General features: G+C 47.4%; 1 protein-coding gene across 1 annotated transcript in view; it reads right to left on the bottom strand.

The window, feature by feature from the left end:
* Positions 1-18155, bottom strand: part of LOC144179557 (nose resistant to fluoxetine protein 6-like) — a gene marked incomplete in the record, with an annotated part of 454840 nt that overhangs the window by 99785 nt on the left and 336900 nt on the right. The window contains 3 exon segments of the mRNA XM_077707960.1: positions 6688-6767; positions 10475-10643; positions 13172-13264. Of these exon segments, the coding sequence (XP_077564086.1) occupies positions 6688-6767; positions 10475-10643; positions 13172-13264 (342 nt within the window).

Below are 18155 nucleotides of genomic sequence, written 5' to 3'. Positions count from 1 at the left end.
AGGGTCGCGCTGTTATTCCACCGGCACGCCAGACCCGCAGCTACTGGAGCTCTTGACGCAATCAAAGCTGCAAGCGCACTCCCCAACATCAAAGAAGTGCATATATACACAGACTCGTTCAGTTCTGTGAAGCACCTGAAGCAAGTGAAAAAGACTCATCTGATCTTCCAGCACATTCAGCGCCTCCACATGACAGCACAACTAATGTTACGCCTACATTGGGTACAGCGGCACGGTCACAATTTTTTCAACCAATTAGAGGACAATCTTTCGCACTCTCCTGCACCACCAGAATCTGAATCCACTCATAGCCCTCTTCCTTGTGATACACGCTCCCACCATTTAGCCATGAAGTCTCTCCTGAGTAGTTCACACGTGGCCTAATGGTCCCGTGTGCGTGCTTCATCCTCCCCCCCCCCCACCCCCCCCCCCCTACCCCAATCTTTCCCGGGTAGAGGAAGTTTCGCTCAGGGGGCTTCGGGCTGGGGTGGGTCTCACACCTTGAGTCACCTGGACTTGGGAACCCGCACCAGAAGACCCAGGAACATGTTTGTAGTGTCCGGCTCCGGCGGCTGAAGCGGATGTCAAGCATATTTTGTGGACGTGCACAGGAGCAAGGACAGCTCGGGAAAGTGCGCTAAGAGCGGTCGGTCTTCGGTGGGATAAACCGGGTGACTTCAGCCGGTAGGTGCACGAAGACCGTTACTGCAGGTCACTGCTGAACGTTTTACACGAGACCAGACTCCATGCCTACATTTAGACTTGTCCACTGCAAAAATTTCCTGACTACCTGTGATTTTGTACCCCTTCTCGCACTTCTACCTACTGTCTTATCTTTTCTTCATGTGCCGGAGTGGCAAAAATACAAAGTAAAAAATTGCAAATGTACCCCAGTCTATGTGAACTCTACGCCTGATTTCCTTATGTTTTATGGCTCACGGACTTTCTATCTTAAATAACCTTCCTCGTGCACCTATTTTCCAGTATTACAGGAATAATTTGAAAAGGCTGTTTCGGAGCTAGTCAGCACGCACTTCTTCAGAATTGTCCAAATCGCGAATTCGTAGTAGCTGGTTTCCCCATTTTACGAAAGAATTCAGAAAGAATTCTGGGTGTGTGTAGTCCACGGAATGTTTCGAACTAGCAGTGGCTGCTCTTCAGCCGACTCCTCACCTGTGCCAACTTACGTCTGCACCAAAGAGTCTAGCTGGAAGCGCTGCCCCATTTAGCCTTGCGACATAAAAGGCAAAACAACTCCTGTTACGATGGGAACCTCACCCACCTTGGATCATTTTGTGCACGGATACCAAGGAGTGCAAATTTTGTGCCTCCCTTCTTGTTGTCGTCCCTTTGGGAGAGAAGGGTGCGGGGCGTGGTTGTTGTGCGGGAATAAACACTTCCAAAACACCAAAACACATCAGCGGCTGCCCTACCTCGCTTTTTTGACCTCTCTGTTAGTAAACAAAAATAGAGTGGTAAAGATAAAAGGACTCATGCACTCATCCGTCTAACGTAGAGGATGGTTGAGCGTGAAGCTTTCTCATTGTGGATTCCTTTGCTGGTCAATCCCACACTGCCAGTAGGTACTCTGGAGGTATGCACAACTTTTCGAGAATAGCCGCAGTAAATGTTGGATGTGCACTTCGTGTTCCTAACATTTCAGTTAGGGGTCTGCGTCGTGAATCGGTACGTTCGGCTTGGCGTACAGTGAGTACTTTTTCGAGTGGGTGTAAGTTCAAGGCGTTAAACCTCAAAATGTCACTTTAGCTCCTAACGTCCTCAAAATTACACGTTAGGCCAAACGTCCTGTGGCTACCAGCCTTACGGCATGCAGAGCAACGTCATTCTACTCGTACGGCGAGCTGTGGGTAAAAATTTTGTCGACGTTCACCAAAGAACATGACGTTAGGGCTATGTACGTCGCGCCGTCGCACTCCTGCGTCGCCTCCTCCCTCTGCTGCACAGCAACCTTTAGCGGACGGAGCCTAGCCGACCTCTCGCCAAGCTTCGCAGGGAAGCGTTTTAATTTTTCTAAACTTGCCCCACGATCATCGTCACCGTCAGAGGAAGTTGGCTTTCCTGTAGTACGCTTTCGTGTACCGTCATCATCAGTGAGAGGCTGAAAGCTTCGCTTTAAAATGTAAAATGGGATGGCTAAACATGTCACTTATAGTATATACACCCGTAACTGTAACGCAGGCGACTGATAATGTTGCCGGTTGCCTTTGCACGAAACATTCAGCGGTACGAAATATTAAACGAGGGCTGTTGTTTCTGCGCTGACGCATGCCTGATTCCCTTGAGCGAAGTAATGGCTCTTCTTGCTTACTTGTAAGGAAGCCGTGTAGGGCACTCATTTTCGGTGCCGACAGAAACCATTTGCCTCACAACCAATTTTATGTGACGAACCATCTGTGCGTAGGGTCACCCCGAAAAACTTAAAAATCCGAAAGGGTTCCACAACGCATCGCTTTGTTCGGCTTCGTCACCACCGAATATCGGAGCACGATAAAACTTTCTGCGCTCGGACGAGGTCATGGAAACTCGCTCAAACGGTCATTCCCCGTCGGTTGCACACTTCCAATTCCAAAAGAGTGTCTTCCCATCTGTCGTGAAACAAGGCATCACCGCTATTGTCCGACTTCCTTGCAGCTGTAACTCGAAAACGGTTTTGATGTACGCTTTGAAGCAAAGCCCAAAAGGAGGTTTCAAAAGTTTCCGTTGAAGCATCTGCTGAGCTAAACCACTATCGGAGTAGCTTTCTGCGTTGGTATATGCCAGAGTTTTCGTAGTTCTTTCAGGCGGTAAGAAAAGATGGAAAGCTTGAACGATGCCCAATGTGAGGGTCTTTTTCAGACGGTTCCTCCTTCTTTCTGCTTTCGCTGCCAATTGACGCATGACCTGAAGAAGGGTTTCGAGTGTCTCACACCTGCAATTTTCTTCCGCAGGCGGGATACCTAGAAGTCTTGTCAAGCGTCACACGCTACTGAAACAGTTGCCCTGCAATTGGAGCCCTCGCTTCATATCCTGCGGGGTCGCCCGTGCGTAGGAAAATAAAGTTATGGGCCTATCCAGGATGCATCAAGAACGACTGTTGCGGAGCAGGGCGGAGACGCTCAACTATGCATATCAGCCCACTACACTCCGTGCTTCGGCTTTCCCTCCCACAACACTTTCCTCGAAAATTCATTCATTTTACACGCCGATATTGCACACCTCCTGACTTCACATTACTTCGGTCACGCCCAGGCCTCACAGCGGTGCCCGAAGTGCAATTACTTCCGTGTTGTCCACGCCACAGGGTCGATCACCTTCATCCCGTTAACACCCTTGATGACACCTGAGAACCTTGAGACAGCCTGAGGAGCTTTTACCGGAAAACAACCAGGTGGCGCCTCCCTCGCACGAAAAGGTGGCCTCCGATCACAGAATTTGCTCGTAAAAGACATTAACCTTTACAGCACCCATCATATATAAAGCCCATTCTGCTATTACGTTGCCTGTTTTTTAGGTATTTTTCTTTCCGGCCCCATTCTTCTAAGGCATTCTGATTTCCACCACACCCACTCGAGAAGCTTGTCGGCCACTTCAAGCGCAAGCAAACCTGCCTGTTTTTAATACAGAACCTTCGCTTGTTCTCTCGCTATCTATTTCAGTTTGTCTCTCTTCTTCTGTCTCTCTTTCTCTTCTCTTCTCTCTCTCTCTCTTTCTCTCTCTTCTCTCTCTCTCTCTCTCTCTCTCTCTCTCTCTCTCTCTCTCTCTCTCTCTCTCTCTCTCTCTCTCTCTCTCTCTCCGTTTCTCTGCCCATTTCGAAAAAGAACCTTCTCTCTGCCGCTTTTTGTTTCTTTGGTCTCCTTCTTTCTCTGTTTCGCTTGCCCGCTCACTCAAATATCATTTGTCACTTTCTCCCTTTCTCTGTCTCTCTTTCTCTTTCTCTCCCTACTTCTCTCTCATACAGAGACAATGCTAAACGGTAGACTATGTCGGCCGCTGACGCTGAAGCTACTCTATCATTTTTGTTTTCCCGTGCCACTCTACACTGACTTGCCGGCACAACTGCGTCTTCCTTACAGCGTGGTACCCGAAAACAGGTGCCCTTTCTTTTGATTGAGCGTATCCCTACGCCATCTAAACGAGCCATTAAAACAAAATACAAGTTTGCTTCATTGCAAAGTTTCCCTTACAGGGATAGCCCTATACCCTATTTAACGCCACGCTTCACTCACGTAAGCTATATATTGAGGCAAACCTGGAATACCGGGCGACTCGCCGGATACTTTTCTGCACTAGAATTATGTTGTTTGCCGAACGCTTTTGCGGTTGGCTGGTGCCTTGAAAATCAAACGTAAATTAAATATCGATTATAAGCTCGAACGAGCAATTCGCGCCCGCAATTTGGAGGACATTTTTTAAGCAGCAAAATAGATAGGGCAAACATGACAAATTCAGAAATAACTTTTAAGCGTGTACGCAGCTGCACCGCATACGGAACACCCACTGGCCGACACTGGCAAACTTTGCCGTCGTGCAGACGGTTTTCTGACTACCCCTGCAAACGAGCATAAGCGAGAGCGCACTTACGTAACCCATTTTGTCGAGTCATACCCAATGTTTCAAGAAGCTATTACCATGAATTCTACCAAGATACGACACGTAGGGGTCCGATCAGAAGCAAAAGGGGCCCGGGAGCAGTGGCCGACACGGGCCGCCGCGCCACCTAGGAGGGCTACGGTAGGTAACCTCAGTTGTGGTTTCTTTTAAGTTGCCCCGTTCGGATGCTACATGCAGTCAACATCATCATCATCAACAACATCAATACCGTCTCTTGTAAATACCTCCTATTACTACGTCCTTAATGACATTACAAAACATGCAACGCAGCAGAAGACTTCACATTCTGTACTTGTTAAATTCCTCCATGAGTAAAGCACTCTTTGCTGCCGAACAAGCACTGAGGGTATTGCAAAACACAGCTGTGTGTTGTCTTTATGGACGCTTTAAGTCTTGCGTACAAGAAATGCATCCAATTGCGCCACCGTTGCTTCAGAGCCCCTTACGGATGCGAAAACGGTGCTATAGGGCGTACGATTGTTCGGAATCTACATCTCGTGGCACTGTAGTGTCCGCCACGGTACTTAGACACTACAGCCTTATTCCTGCCGCTTTACAATGCAGCGTTACTTGTGAAACTTGCTGTAGGTGTGAAACGTGAAATCAGCGCCTGCTTGACGCAAAAGAATAACTCATGCTATGTGGAGAATTGATTTCCGTATTTATGTTATAATACGAAATCTGTTATGCTCCGTAATCCCCTCCTGGGACTTGTCTCTCCTGACCGCACCTTTCCGGTTTTAACGTTTCGTCTTTTCTTGTGATTTACGTCACATAAATCTAGCCAGCCTCACTCCCCAACATCCTGCGATGACTGCTCTTGCCAGGCACATCAGGGATCTTCGCAATACCTTGATTTACTCTAAAGATGAAGTAATTGTAATTTTTTTCTTTCACTTGTGGGCTTTTTATGTCATTTCCGATCCATTCTAACGCTGAAAAAAGGATTAATTTTTCTTTTGTGGCTACTAACCATTTCAAATGCGGCCATGCTACGGCCCCTTACCTACTTCTCTCCATTCTTTTCATTAGCGTCTCCCATAGGATTGAGCTCTCAGTGTTTATAGAATGCGTTGCTGATTCGACATCCTCGCTGAAACTATCAACAACCTCGTCCTCGTCACTATGAGTTGGTGAGCAGGCCTTTTGTGACTTTAAAATTTTCTTTCTTAACCAGCTTGATACCAAGATTTCAACATTCTCACTGCCATTGCAGAACTCCCTCAAATTTTAAATTTCCTCTTTTATTTGTGTATGAAAAGCCCTGCCGAAAGCTCTCTGCTTTATTATAGGCCCGGCTAACGCACAATGTGCCTCCTTTTTCACACCCTAAAACCCCCACCACTTGTTCTAACCGCACATAGCCCTATGGTATCGTACTTTATGCCAGCAGGTTTCGTGAATATCGCATTTACGCGCGGCCTTCTCTGGAAAGAGTTTTCGTGTCGGAAGAAACTAACATTCTAATTCAAGTGGTGGCCTCTCCGATCCCAAAGGATGTTGCCCAAGTAGACTATTTCGTTTATCTGACCACCGACCTCATCATGTGCTCAACAGCTGCTGATGACGACGGGCCTATGGTCCGGCCCGTGGTTCGTAAGGGTGTGGTTGTGAGATAATACCCCAGGGTATCCAAGTTCGTTGCGGGTGTGGAACTGCTTTGTGCTGTGTTGTGCTTTGGCTGCAAAAATGCTTTATATTATAGTTAGACATATCTACTCTTCTACCCTCTAGTCGAGCAGCTCCGTTCTTTTACCGCAGAAGGCAGCACTTGTAATATACGTAACAACCACGGGCCCTCAGTGTTCTTCAAAAGGTCTCCCTCCCAAGTGCTGTCCGAAGCCATGGGCGCTTGTCCTTGGTTATAATGGGAAAACAAACATGGCCACCTTGCTTAACCAGATGCTCACGCACCGGCAGAAAGTATTAAGATTTTTTTTTCAGAAGCTAGTAAGTACTTTTACGCCCGCTTAGGTGCTCCAACTGGGTGCCCCAAAACAACCAGGCAATTCCGACGAAAAATACCCGACAAACTTGCGCTCCGGAAGTGGGGCTGTGGGATATACGGAGACTTACCTTTGGAGGACAAATATGACAGCAGTGCCCACGAGGCAGAGTTGGATCAAAACTGCGAAGTACCAGGTGATTTCCAGGCACTGCAGAAAAGTGGACGAGGAACAAAACTTCTAGTTCCCGCAGGGAAACAAGAGGGCAGAGAACGCGATTATTCAGTAGTTTACCGCCAAAGCTTTGCATGCGAAGACACACCCAACAACTTCAAGGTGCTACAGGAAAGTACCTAGCAACTGTGTGGCAAAAGTGCAAGAGTCTAGCCTCTATATTTGTACACCGCATTGAGGATGAGGTGTACAAATTCTCTTTTGGTTCCTCTGGCTTCCGCAGGAACATTTGTACGCATATGCGGTGCACTGATGGAGTTCTAGATACACGTTCACACTTGCTTTAGGAGGATGTAACTGGCGGAAATCGTATATAAAATATAAGGGTACTGTATTCTGCGACTTCTGTCAAGATCTTAGAGCATTGTTCAGCAGCAGGTGCACAAAAGAGGCAACTAGGAATCAGAGGGATGCTCCTCGTGCTCCACTATTTAAACTTTTTTGTTTCCTGATTCTTTCTCCCCCATCTCCCTGCATTCCCGTTTGTTTTCCGCTCTCCCCAACACGCCTCTTCGTTCTCTTTTTAGCTTCGTAACACTGTTTTTGTACCACCCATCTTTTCCTTTTTTGTCTTCAGTCTCTCTTACAAATATAGCTCAATATTTTGTCGTGCCACTTTTCTAGGACAAAACTTGGTTGCTATCTTTTAATATTCCTATTTTATTCGAACAAGAACATGCGTGGTTTTCCGGAACCTGACGGATAGGGTGAATTATGAAAAAACACATAATCCCTTCCCTCGGGAAACAGGGGTTCACGGGAAGGTTGACGTCAGTGAAAATGAAAACGGCAAAAATTTAAACACAATAACCACAAAAAGAAAATGAAAACACTTTTGCCAAAACCAAAAAGCAATGACCCAAATGGAAACGCAAAACCATCGATCGGCCAAAACTAAGCCCTTTCATTTCGCTGAGCTTTGCCCGAACGCAAACGTTCGGTATACCTTATTGTGGAGGATTCTTCTGCGATTATCTAGGACGTCTGTATTATAGAATGGCTGCCCGCTATTACGCAGAGCGAACCCATGCCACGCTAGAAAGTGAACTGCCTGACGAGAGCGAGCGACCGCACCTGCGATGTGGCATGATGCGAGCGACGACGCTAATTGGCTCCCATTGTGGTGTGACATAGTGCGACAGTTGCGCGTGCGCTCCCGCGCAAAGTGCGAAGGGCGAGCGAGAGCTCCGCCTGAAGAGCGCGTGGATAAACTTGGTTTTGCGGCAAGGCGTTTCGGCCTGGCCAATCCCCCCGAGTGGGTACGTGCTAAACACTGGAAAGGCATAATCATGATCATTCAGCATCGACATTAGACCACGTGGATAAACTTGGCTTTACGGCCGGGCGCTTCGCCTACTGTTAGTGTTTATGTTTATGGATGTTTTCCCCTTATATTTGATTGTTTTCGGATGTTTAATACTCCACAAAAAACCTGTGCGTTTGTAATAATTGTTTATTAAAAACGTGTATGACGTGTTTCATTTACGTCTGTAAGCTGATTACCCAAACTTTATATTGTGAACTTGTTTTTTCTTCTTTTTCCCCACTATTTTTAATGCTCTTACAGAAATGTAACACCCCTCACTCAATGCTCTTCAACGGGCCTGTAAGGTATAATAACTAAATACTCCACCATCAACGGTGTAAGTCAGCCAATACAACCTTCGGTTGAAAAAGCTCCGGGAACGATGTTATAGCGCTGGTCATGAGGCCGAAACTAATATGGATATGTTGGCACGTCAATACCGCCGAAAAACGCCGTGAGTCAATGCTCTTCTGGAAAACGAATAGTGTAAGTGGACTGCGAATCACGTTGCTGATGTTAAAGGAAACTGCGTTTAGAAAGAAAATGAATGTATAGAACTGGAACATATGACAGAGCATTATTTAAGTCGGGATTTAATTTTGGCGGCGATTCCTGGTTGTCGACAGCGTTTTATGGAAGGTACCAGTAGTTTTGTACAAATGATGCGCAAATATAGTGGAAGAGTGCGACAGGAGAGAAACTTTCCTTCCTCCACATAGTTCTCTAAAATCTCATCGCGCACCCCGGTAATCATGCGCTACGGCTGCTGCTGAACTTATCCTCCCATGGCGCTTTTTCAAGAGGCGTTTTCTTTGTCTCACTAATGGCGGTGTCGTAACCAAAACGCGCTGCAGGAAACCAACTTCCGCAATGGGAGGGCACATCGTGATGATGGTGATTACGAAAGAAGAAAAACGGTTCCAGTGGTAGGATTCGAACCTGGGTTCTTCGCGTTATGAAGCCGACGTCCATAGATTGCGCCATTTTCGACACGGTGGATGTTGGAGGGGGGGGGGGGGGGGGGTTGGTCGTTTAGCTTTCTTGTGAGGGATTCGTTTGCTGTCGTCTCTGTTTGGAGTTTGACTCGTACGTATATTGTACCTTGATTGTTGACGCTTGGACTTTCCCACTCTGGCAGTTTGTAATTCGATCGTTGATTGCAGCGGCTTTGACTTTCGCGCGCTTGGCCTTTTGGTTTCCGCAGGCAAGAAAGCTTCGCGTTTCAACGATCGTCTTCGTTAGACGGAGGGGATTGTGATTTTTTTCATTTGTATGCTGCGTTGACAGGCGGTTGACATTGCAACGGGAGGAGTTGGGACAGCAGCCCTTTTCATTCCCCATATCCTTCCCAATGCAGTGCCGCAGATGGGACCGGCGGGCGTGTCGGAGGAAGCAGGTAAAAATAGCGTGGAAGCAAGAGCGGCCGGCTGGCGGACGTAGGAGTAATGATCGACCGGCTCTACAAAAGTGCACGTACAGCCCTCATTGCTCCCAAAGGTGTCCTGGACCTAGGGCAGTATATTCTTTGAAAGCCGTCGTTTATATCGAGGGTTGCCTCCAGTGGCGGAGGTACTCGTAAACAAATCAAATTTTGAGGATGCTAGACTCAAGAAGAGAAACAATTTCCACATCGTATTTACCGGTATGCTATTCCAAGCGATTCCCTTCTCAATAAAGCGTGTAAAAACCACTGCTCAGTCCAGTTTGGCACAAAATCCTATGCTTCCATCCACTTAACGGACTCTGTTCTAGGTTCATTAGGACTGACTCGCATAATAAAAGTATGTTTTGCTGATTGGTTGCTTGTCTGCTAAGTAAGCGTTTCCTGTGGTCTATGAAGCCTGCTGTTGTTCCTGCATACGCATTGCTATCACATAACCAAGGTGCGACAAACAATTGTAATCTTTTCTAAGAACCATGAGAGAAACTTGCACCAAGAGCTTTTTTTTATTACTGTTTTAAACTCAAAATACTGTTGCCAGTGTCCTCTTTTCCCCTCAGCCTACAAATAGAACAAATAACAACACAAATTCCACGGCGCACAACGCTAACACCAGCAACTGAAGTGCAACCCTTCAAACGCGACCCGTTATACAACTGCTCGGCACACATGGCGTGTGGTACAAAGAAAACTTCTTTGTGTGAAAAGGACACAATCGTCAGCTCTGTGTGCCTTCGCAATTATGTTGTCCTGAGAAAGATTTGCAGCCAACCCCGCAGAAGTTTATGAGCCAACTAAATCCCATTCAGCATTCCGCCTTTTTTTCAGGCCTGAGATGCACTGACACTGTGTGCTTTCCTCGACACCCTTATCGACTCCCCCATTGACGCTTGCAGCGCCCCTGCCAAGCCAGGTGGCGCTGCTTGGGCAGCGTACCCTGTCACCGGGGGCCACGAAGAGGTTGTTCACGAAGAGCACATTGAGCCACCAGTTGTCGTGGCAGTTCTGCGCCACGGCATCCATGGTCTCCTTCCACATGGGCCCCGAGCCGATGACAGGCAACAAGATGGCCACCATTGTTGCCAGCAGCATCGCTACGACGGCCCTGCACACACCGCTCACTCATTGGACTCTCGAAACAAAGCAGATTCTTAAAAGCCGCATCCCTTTCTCCATTGACTAAACGTATTATAGGCGGAATTCATTACTACATTTATGCTGGGAGCATAATTAAACCATTCGTCAAAGGTTTCTTTTTTGTTTGTTTGTTTCCATTTAGCATGCGGAAGGGAGCAGCGACCTCTCTCTTCTTGCCGCCTTTCGACTCGGCTGGATCGCAATTCACTGGTCGGGTTAAGAAGGTGAAATACAAGCCTCTCCCTAGTGACGTCACTGTTACGATAATAACCACGGCCATCATATTCTCCCTTTCGCGGCTCCGCGTTATATGTGCAGACTCAATATGCACAATATGCTAGGAAGTTTGGCATGTGATCCCGCTTTTTTTTTGCCACCCATCTGCCGAGGACAGTCTCCCTTCCCTCCGCACGTCAAGTTAGTAACCAAGAGGGCAACAAAACTGCCTTGTTCCTTCTCCACAAAAACCTGCTCAAGAAAACTAATAATAATAAAGTAATACTTCCAGCTGTGCACACAAAATTCAGCTCCAAAGCATGAATCCTTTGGCATGTAGTGAGGTCCCTAAATAGAAAAAATATTTGTGTTGACAGCGGAACAAAAGCGACTTTGTTATCATTATTGTGTCTGAGATTGTTCTCTATGGGTGCAGCAACTCAAATTAAATGAACACTGAAGTGAATTTAACATACTTCTGTTTCTGTTTGCATTGCATGGGCTGACTCAATAAAACACACTTTTTCTCGTAAACCGGGTCGATACCGCAGCATTCAATTTATAAAGCCTGAAGAAAAGAAAAAATACCACGCGACATTTGCGGCGGCCGCCACACCTAATGTGACGCGTGAGTGTATTGCGAAGCTATTCTTCCGGCCACAAATCTTGTCGAAGCTTAGTTCCAGCGCAGCAAACGAATTGCGACAACCCGCCGGCGGCCGGCTGACTAACTCTGTGGGAAGGTCGGTGAGCCGCGTGGTTGGCGCAGTTAAGCCAAGCCTACAAGAGCAAGCGTCCTACAAAACGGCATAGGAAATCGGCAAGGAGGGTGCAGAGGGCAGGCCAGCCTTTCGAATTGATTTTTCGGCTAACTAGGGTCGCGCAAACGCACTCAGGGTGGTCGAAACATTGCCTAGGGACTCAAGGCTTCGATTTGCTAAGTAATACAACAATGCTTACAATTATTTCAGTCTCCCTTTATGGAATTACGTTCCAAAGAGAGCCTTGAATAAAAGTAGAGACTATCAGCCTGCATGCAATTTGTTTTTTATAAATATTCTGATATTTTTTAGGGGTACACGTTCCGTGCTCCCATCGTTGCACAAGCTATGACCCACGTACTCTACGTCAGCGTAAAGTATAAAATAATATAACGTTTCAGATTTATTCACGTTCGTTCAAAATAGCGAAGTTTTTTTAGTTTTCAAATTTTGTTTCAATTGCGCTACGACACCGTCCTTGCCACTCAGCTCGTCTTCTGTTTGTTTATCTGAATTCGTCAGTCTTCAACGTTGGCAGATTCCCGCCTTTAGCCGTAAGCCAAAATGAACAAATTATTGCGCGAGCGTGTGCGTGTGGACACTTTAGGCGTATATCTCAAACGCAGTGTCTAGAGTGCCGTCCGATGGCACTCCAGCTCAGTGCTGCAGTCATGGCTAGTGTGCCGTCCCACGACATTCGAATTTTGAAGATAGGGCTGCCACAGACCAGCGCGTCTGCCGTTGTAGAGGTTCCGTCTTAGCTTCCTGTTAGCAAGGGGGGTGGTTCCAGTCCGGCTCTTGCCCCATTATTTTCTTTTGTACCTTAAGTTTTAATTATAATTTGCATGGCTCAGATTAGTTTTCAGTGTTTTAAATGATTACTTTGTGTTCCTTAGGTTATGTTATGTTGGTCTACGTTACTTTGCGTTAATAGAAGGCGAAGTAATGCCAGACGCGGCAATTTTTCATCAAAATGTCAGTGCACGTCGTTTTAGTGCAGCGCTTATAGTCCCGTAAGACGGAACTGCAGACACTCCCTATCTCAAAACATGAAATCAATTCGCCTCTATATGCAGGATGACGTCCATTTCGCAGTTCCCGAAAAGGAAATCACCACGGCCAATCGGCCACGACAGGCAGCTGTTTCGGAAGAAAGGAGCTTAGATACAGCTTTGTGGAGCGCTATAAAGACCAGCGATCTGTAGAATAATTTGTAACGGTTTTTAGGCTCCTCCAACAACTCAACGCAGTTAGTTGCTATTTATATATATATATATATATATATATATATATATATATATATATATATATATATATATATATATATATATATATATATATATATATAAATATATATATATATATATATATATATATATATATATATATATATATGTGTGTGTGTGTGTGTGTGTGTGTGTGTGTGTGTACCGCCGTCTTGTGTAAGGCCAAAAAAACTGTCCCCAGCCCACCCACACTGACGCTACATATTACATAAGAGGGATTGAAAGACTCATACCTGAATGCTTTGTGGAGCACGTTGAAGATAGGCTGTCTCCGCCGGCCAGTTGACTCGTGATCCACAAGGCCGTGGTAGCCGAAGAGAAATCCGCTGCGCGACAAAAAGCAGTGAAATAGAACGCCCCATTTGAAATTCAACCAGCCACCTCACGCGGCCACCGGCTGATTGTAGATATCAGCGAGGTGTTCACAGCGTGAAAGTGGTAACCGGTGATGGCCTCCTGTTGATGGTCTTTGAGCCATCTTACAGTATCTTCCTTGAAGACCTAGGTGTGCCCATATCGTTGACGCAACTTGTTTGGTGACATCGAATAGGTTGCCCTTAGCTTCAGTGGATCTATGAGTGTTAGATAGAATTATCTCAGTGTCTTCTATTGCAGAAACATGCCATTTAACTTGACCAACACGGCCGCTATTTCTCGCGATGGTAGTTTTATTGGTTCCCTGGTTGCCATTTCACATTTCGCCGCCATTCGCTGGCTTAAGGCCCAACCACATGGGTGCGAAATGACGCGCCGCACGTCCACACGTAGGAGAGGGCGAGTAAATGCATCAAACCGGCGAAATCTCGCGTCAGCCGCTGCGTCGACATGCGTTGGTGGACACGTTTGTATGAAGTCTGCCATACTTTTCAAGTTATATTTTTATTGCTTATGCGGAGTTATTTTCTATTGTTTAAATGCAGTAATCAGGAGTCTAGATTTACCATAAAAATGCTCTTTCTTTACTCCATTCATTGCAAGAATGCTTGTGGGCCAATTTTTAAAGGTTGCAAAATGTATTTCAAGTCATCACTGCCTAATCTGACACTAAATAAGACAGCTTGATAAACAAAAAGAAACGCACTTGCAAGAAGTTAATTCCTTGCAACTTGATTTACTACAATGATGTTGTGTGCGCACTGCTTCCTGATTTCAAAGCGCGAGCAAAAAAAAAATGCTTTTCAGTGCTGCTTTGCTGCTGAGGTTAGAATCAAACATCACTTGTAGACAAAGGGGCAGGGTACCCAGGTACCCTTTGTTTACCCTGGTAAAAAAATTCATAGAACACTCACCGCAAAACAAAAATAAAAGCGAGGGTTTGCCAAGATTCGAACCATGGACCTAAACAACAAAAGCTCAACAGCCAACCCCTCGACCATGTGAGGAGAAGGGAAATGCAAGAATTCCGTATACCAACGTTGGTTGCGAACGGATATTGACGGTTGTGTTTTGTGTTGGCTGTATTTTAGAAAATCGGGCAGTGGTAACGCTTGCTTCTTACGCAGCGATCGTGGAGGCGAGGCCAATTATACTGCAAGCGATGTAACCAAAGCTGCCTCATTTGAGTCAGGAAACGCTATCGTACATCCCCGGTCTTCCCTTCGCAAGCCAAGGGGGCAGAGAATGCAATGGAGTGCGCCGCTAAAACAACGGCGCTGATAACGCTTGTTCATCACGCACCGATCTTGCAGACAAGCCCCATCATACTAATACTGCAGGAGATGTAGCCGGACCTCCCCTATTTAACTCACAAAAGCTATCGCATCCCCGATTTTCCCCATGAAAGCTAAGCAAGCCACAAATGGAATGCGCGCTTTCACGCAGAAATAGCTCGCAATTCGTCTTAAGGCAGCCGATTACCGCAGGTTAAAAAGAAATTGATTGTTTTCCGCTGAAAGGGATGACCCCAGACCACGAGATGGACAGGAAAGCCGGAGTGAAGCTTGTCGCCCGTTTTCCGATGCTTCCTGGCGCTGCGTCGACGCCGATATCTGGTGAGCATAGACATCGGCGCTGCTCGTGCGTCAGCTTGCGACTCCCTGCATTTTTGCGAGGAGGAGCAAGATGGGGACAAACATTTTATTAAGCCTTTCAAGGCCCCTTAGGGGGGGGGGGGGGGGGGGGGGGACCGGCGTACCGGTGACCGCAGCAGCCCTCGGCGTGATGCAACGCGCGCCCGTCAACGCAGGGCGACGTCGAAGCGTCAAAACGCGCCAAATACGCCGCGTGTGGTTGCGGCTTTGCAGTACTACGCAAATCTCCATGATGACTGAAAAGTGGGCAGTTTAAGTTCTGAAGGCATCAGCATGGCACTGCCATACGGAGATTTCGAGACTCGCGACAACAAATGTGACGACAAAAAAGAGGTTCCTCTCCGCTGCCCTTTCCTGAAAGATCGTTTGGGGCAGTGGAGTGGGGGCGCCAACGCATAGCCACGGCGTTTGCTCTGACGACTCCGGACGCTCCGGCGTCGCGCCCAGCAACACCCAGATAGCTATAGCCTCAGGAGGCCCTGCTCTTGTGTACCAGCTGTTGGACTCGGCGGTTTGGAGGTAACCGCCTTGGGTTTCGCAGCTCGCGCTGTGGGTTAAACTGTAAATTTTCTCCTTGTTTTGTTCTTAGTGTAGCGAGTTTACAGTGTACTTACAAAGCATAACAAAAGTGCATTCGCATCACTGCTCTCCTAATTTGCAGACGTTCCTGACTTATTTCATGTCGCATTCAACGTTAAACCGATAATATTGCAAGTAAATAAAGTTAATTCCACTGAAACCTTACCAGAACTTTGTAATTAATGTATTTAACAATGTGATGCGCGGAACCATCAAATTTGCTCCTGCCTCCTCTCTAACCATCCCCAACGACACCATCCAAACACGTAACAATTTCTAATCTTATATGTCTGCGCAAGCCACATTGTCGGCGCGTTATCCTTCTACTATGAAAACATTTTGTATACGGCTTTTCGCTACCGTGTCATAAGAGTAGAATTTATTTTCACACGAAACGACTGTCTCTACTAATACGCTTGTTCCTTGCGTGCTTTGTAATTTCTTTCGACAATCTTCTGCGCGCATCAGTGGAATTTTTCAAAGTGCTCTGCAGCTTGGACAGAGATGTGGGTTCGTGGTCGCACTCAATGGAATAACACCGAAAGTTGTGCGAGTTGGTAAATCATCTTGAAAGAAACACACACAGCGCTTGTGTTGTACATCCCTCCGTCTTTCGTCCCGTTGTTTTGCGCGCTGTGTGTGTTACGCACTCAATGGGCCTGACTCGCCCGAAACTACACATGCGGCAGAAGCGCAGCCAGAGGGGGGGGGGGGGGGGGGGGGGGGGGTGGGGGGAGCGGAAGGGGGGTGTTTCGGTATCAGAACACCCCCCGAAATTTGGTCAATGCTGCATCGCCCCCCCCCCCTCCCTCTCTCTCTCTCTCCTCCTTTCAGCCTTTTTTCGCCCATGCTAGTTACAGCCCGCATTGACATATTACAACGGGAAACCTCAGATAAGAACAGTGTCATTTTGTTGACAAAAGTGTTCCTGAGAGTCTTGTTTACACTCTTAGTTTTTAATTCAGATATTACATCTAACGAGGTCTCTAATGCAGTGTCTTTGTTAAAGCAGAAAAATCACATTTTTTTTTATTTTTAGTGGCAGTGAATAACACCCCGGAAAATATATTCCGGCTACGCCATTGCCCTGCAATGTATTGTAGGAGGGGGTGGAGGACTCATTCCCTGCACAAAAAGGAAGAGGTATTCAGATAAGGAGAGAGAGAAACAGATCTATTGAGTGCTGTGGGTAAGTGGTGCGTGGTGGGCGCCGGTTTAACTCTGGCGACGGTGGTAGCAGCCACAGTGACCAGGAGTGTTTGGACTCCCGAGTCAGAGCTGCCCAGCTCACCCTCCCACTGCTCGGACCTTTTTACATCGGCCCACATGCCCACCCAGCGACCCCACCACATAGTATGGCCGGGCAATTCGGGGAAGGGCAGATGCAATCCGGCAAATCAGGGTATTGGTTTGCAGGAGACGCCATACGCGCTCTTGATAGGCGAGGCGGTAATACATGGCAGTGCCGTAATAGGTGATTGCCTAGCGGTTCGGGCACCATGGTAGAACGTGGGGCACGGACGGTAAGTCCTCGTGCCACATCATGGGCAGGCACATCGTTCCCTCCCACACCAGTGTGGGTCAGGGTACAAATGAGTTCGACCTCATAGGGCGGGGGAAGTCTTGAAGGGCCGTTTTCGAGTCTGTGATAACAATTGTTGGAGCCGGCCGTGTTAACGCGAGTGCGACCTGCTTCTCCGCCGCCGCTGGGGAGCTAGTACGCGCGGCGAAAGAAATAACACGGATGCTATCCGGGCGGTTGATGGCTGCGAGGGCGTAGCCATCGCGATGGAGGTAGTCTGGGCGGAAGGGCAATTTCTTCGCCAGTACTCGCGCTCTCTCCTCCCTGCGAGCTCTGTGGTGCTCTGGGGGGCAAACGGATTAGCATGTGCTCCCCCGTGGAGGGCGCCTGTCAAGCTGGTTTTCTAGCTTTTTTTCTATGTCCACCCTCATCAAATGGATGAAAATAAAGGCATTTTTAAGTGCTCGGGAAGGAAAACCCAGAGGGATTACCGAGATGCTTAAGGGACATAACTGAGGTTCCAAAAGTATTTAAAATAGTCTGTACGAGCACATATGGAGGGGTTATTAAGGTTACGAAACATTTTGTTCCTTACTCCATTAGGCCCCCGCTCTGCGGAGAGCAAGGAAGGCGCTGCATACCTCTGCTTCTGTAATATCTGCGCCAAGATCAGTATTGGGTGGCCCCTTATAGAGTGAGACCTTCTGGGTGCCACAGTGCGGACATAGAGAGAGAAACTTTGTTTTGTTCATTGATGACCGGAAAATAGTGTTAACAAAAAGCCGATGGGTATGCTGTGCTCGGCCTTCGCAGGAGTGGCGTCTAAGAGATGGCCGAGGAGGGACGAATCGCGTTCCCAGGTTTCCCTTCATTTGATTGCAGATTTGATGTCACTGATCTTAGGGCGAACTGGGCGGGGGACCGCGAAATCTCAGAGTTTAGGCGGGACGCGTTGGGGGTAGTTTCTTGTCGTGCTTTTGTTTGCGCCGTCTGCGTTGTATGCTGCGGCAGCCCACGATTGCTGCAGGTACAATAAACCGTATCCGAAGTAATTTCGGGATCAAGCGCGCTACATGGGTGCCGAGC

Source organism: Haemaphysalis longicornis, unplaced genomic scaffold (genome assembly GCF_048455015.1).
Source record: "Haemaphysalis longicornis isolate Haplotype H1 unplaced genomic scaffold, Haemaphysalis longicornis Haplotype H1 scaffold_1, whole genome shotgun sequence".
NCBI lineage: Eukaryota > Metazoa > Arthropoda > Arachnida > Ixodida > Ixodidae > Haemaphysalis > Haemaphysalis longicornis.
This window is presented reverse-complemented; position numbering and strand designations above follow the sequence as displayed.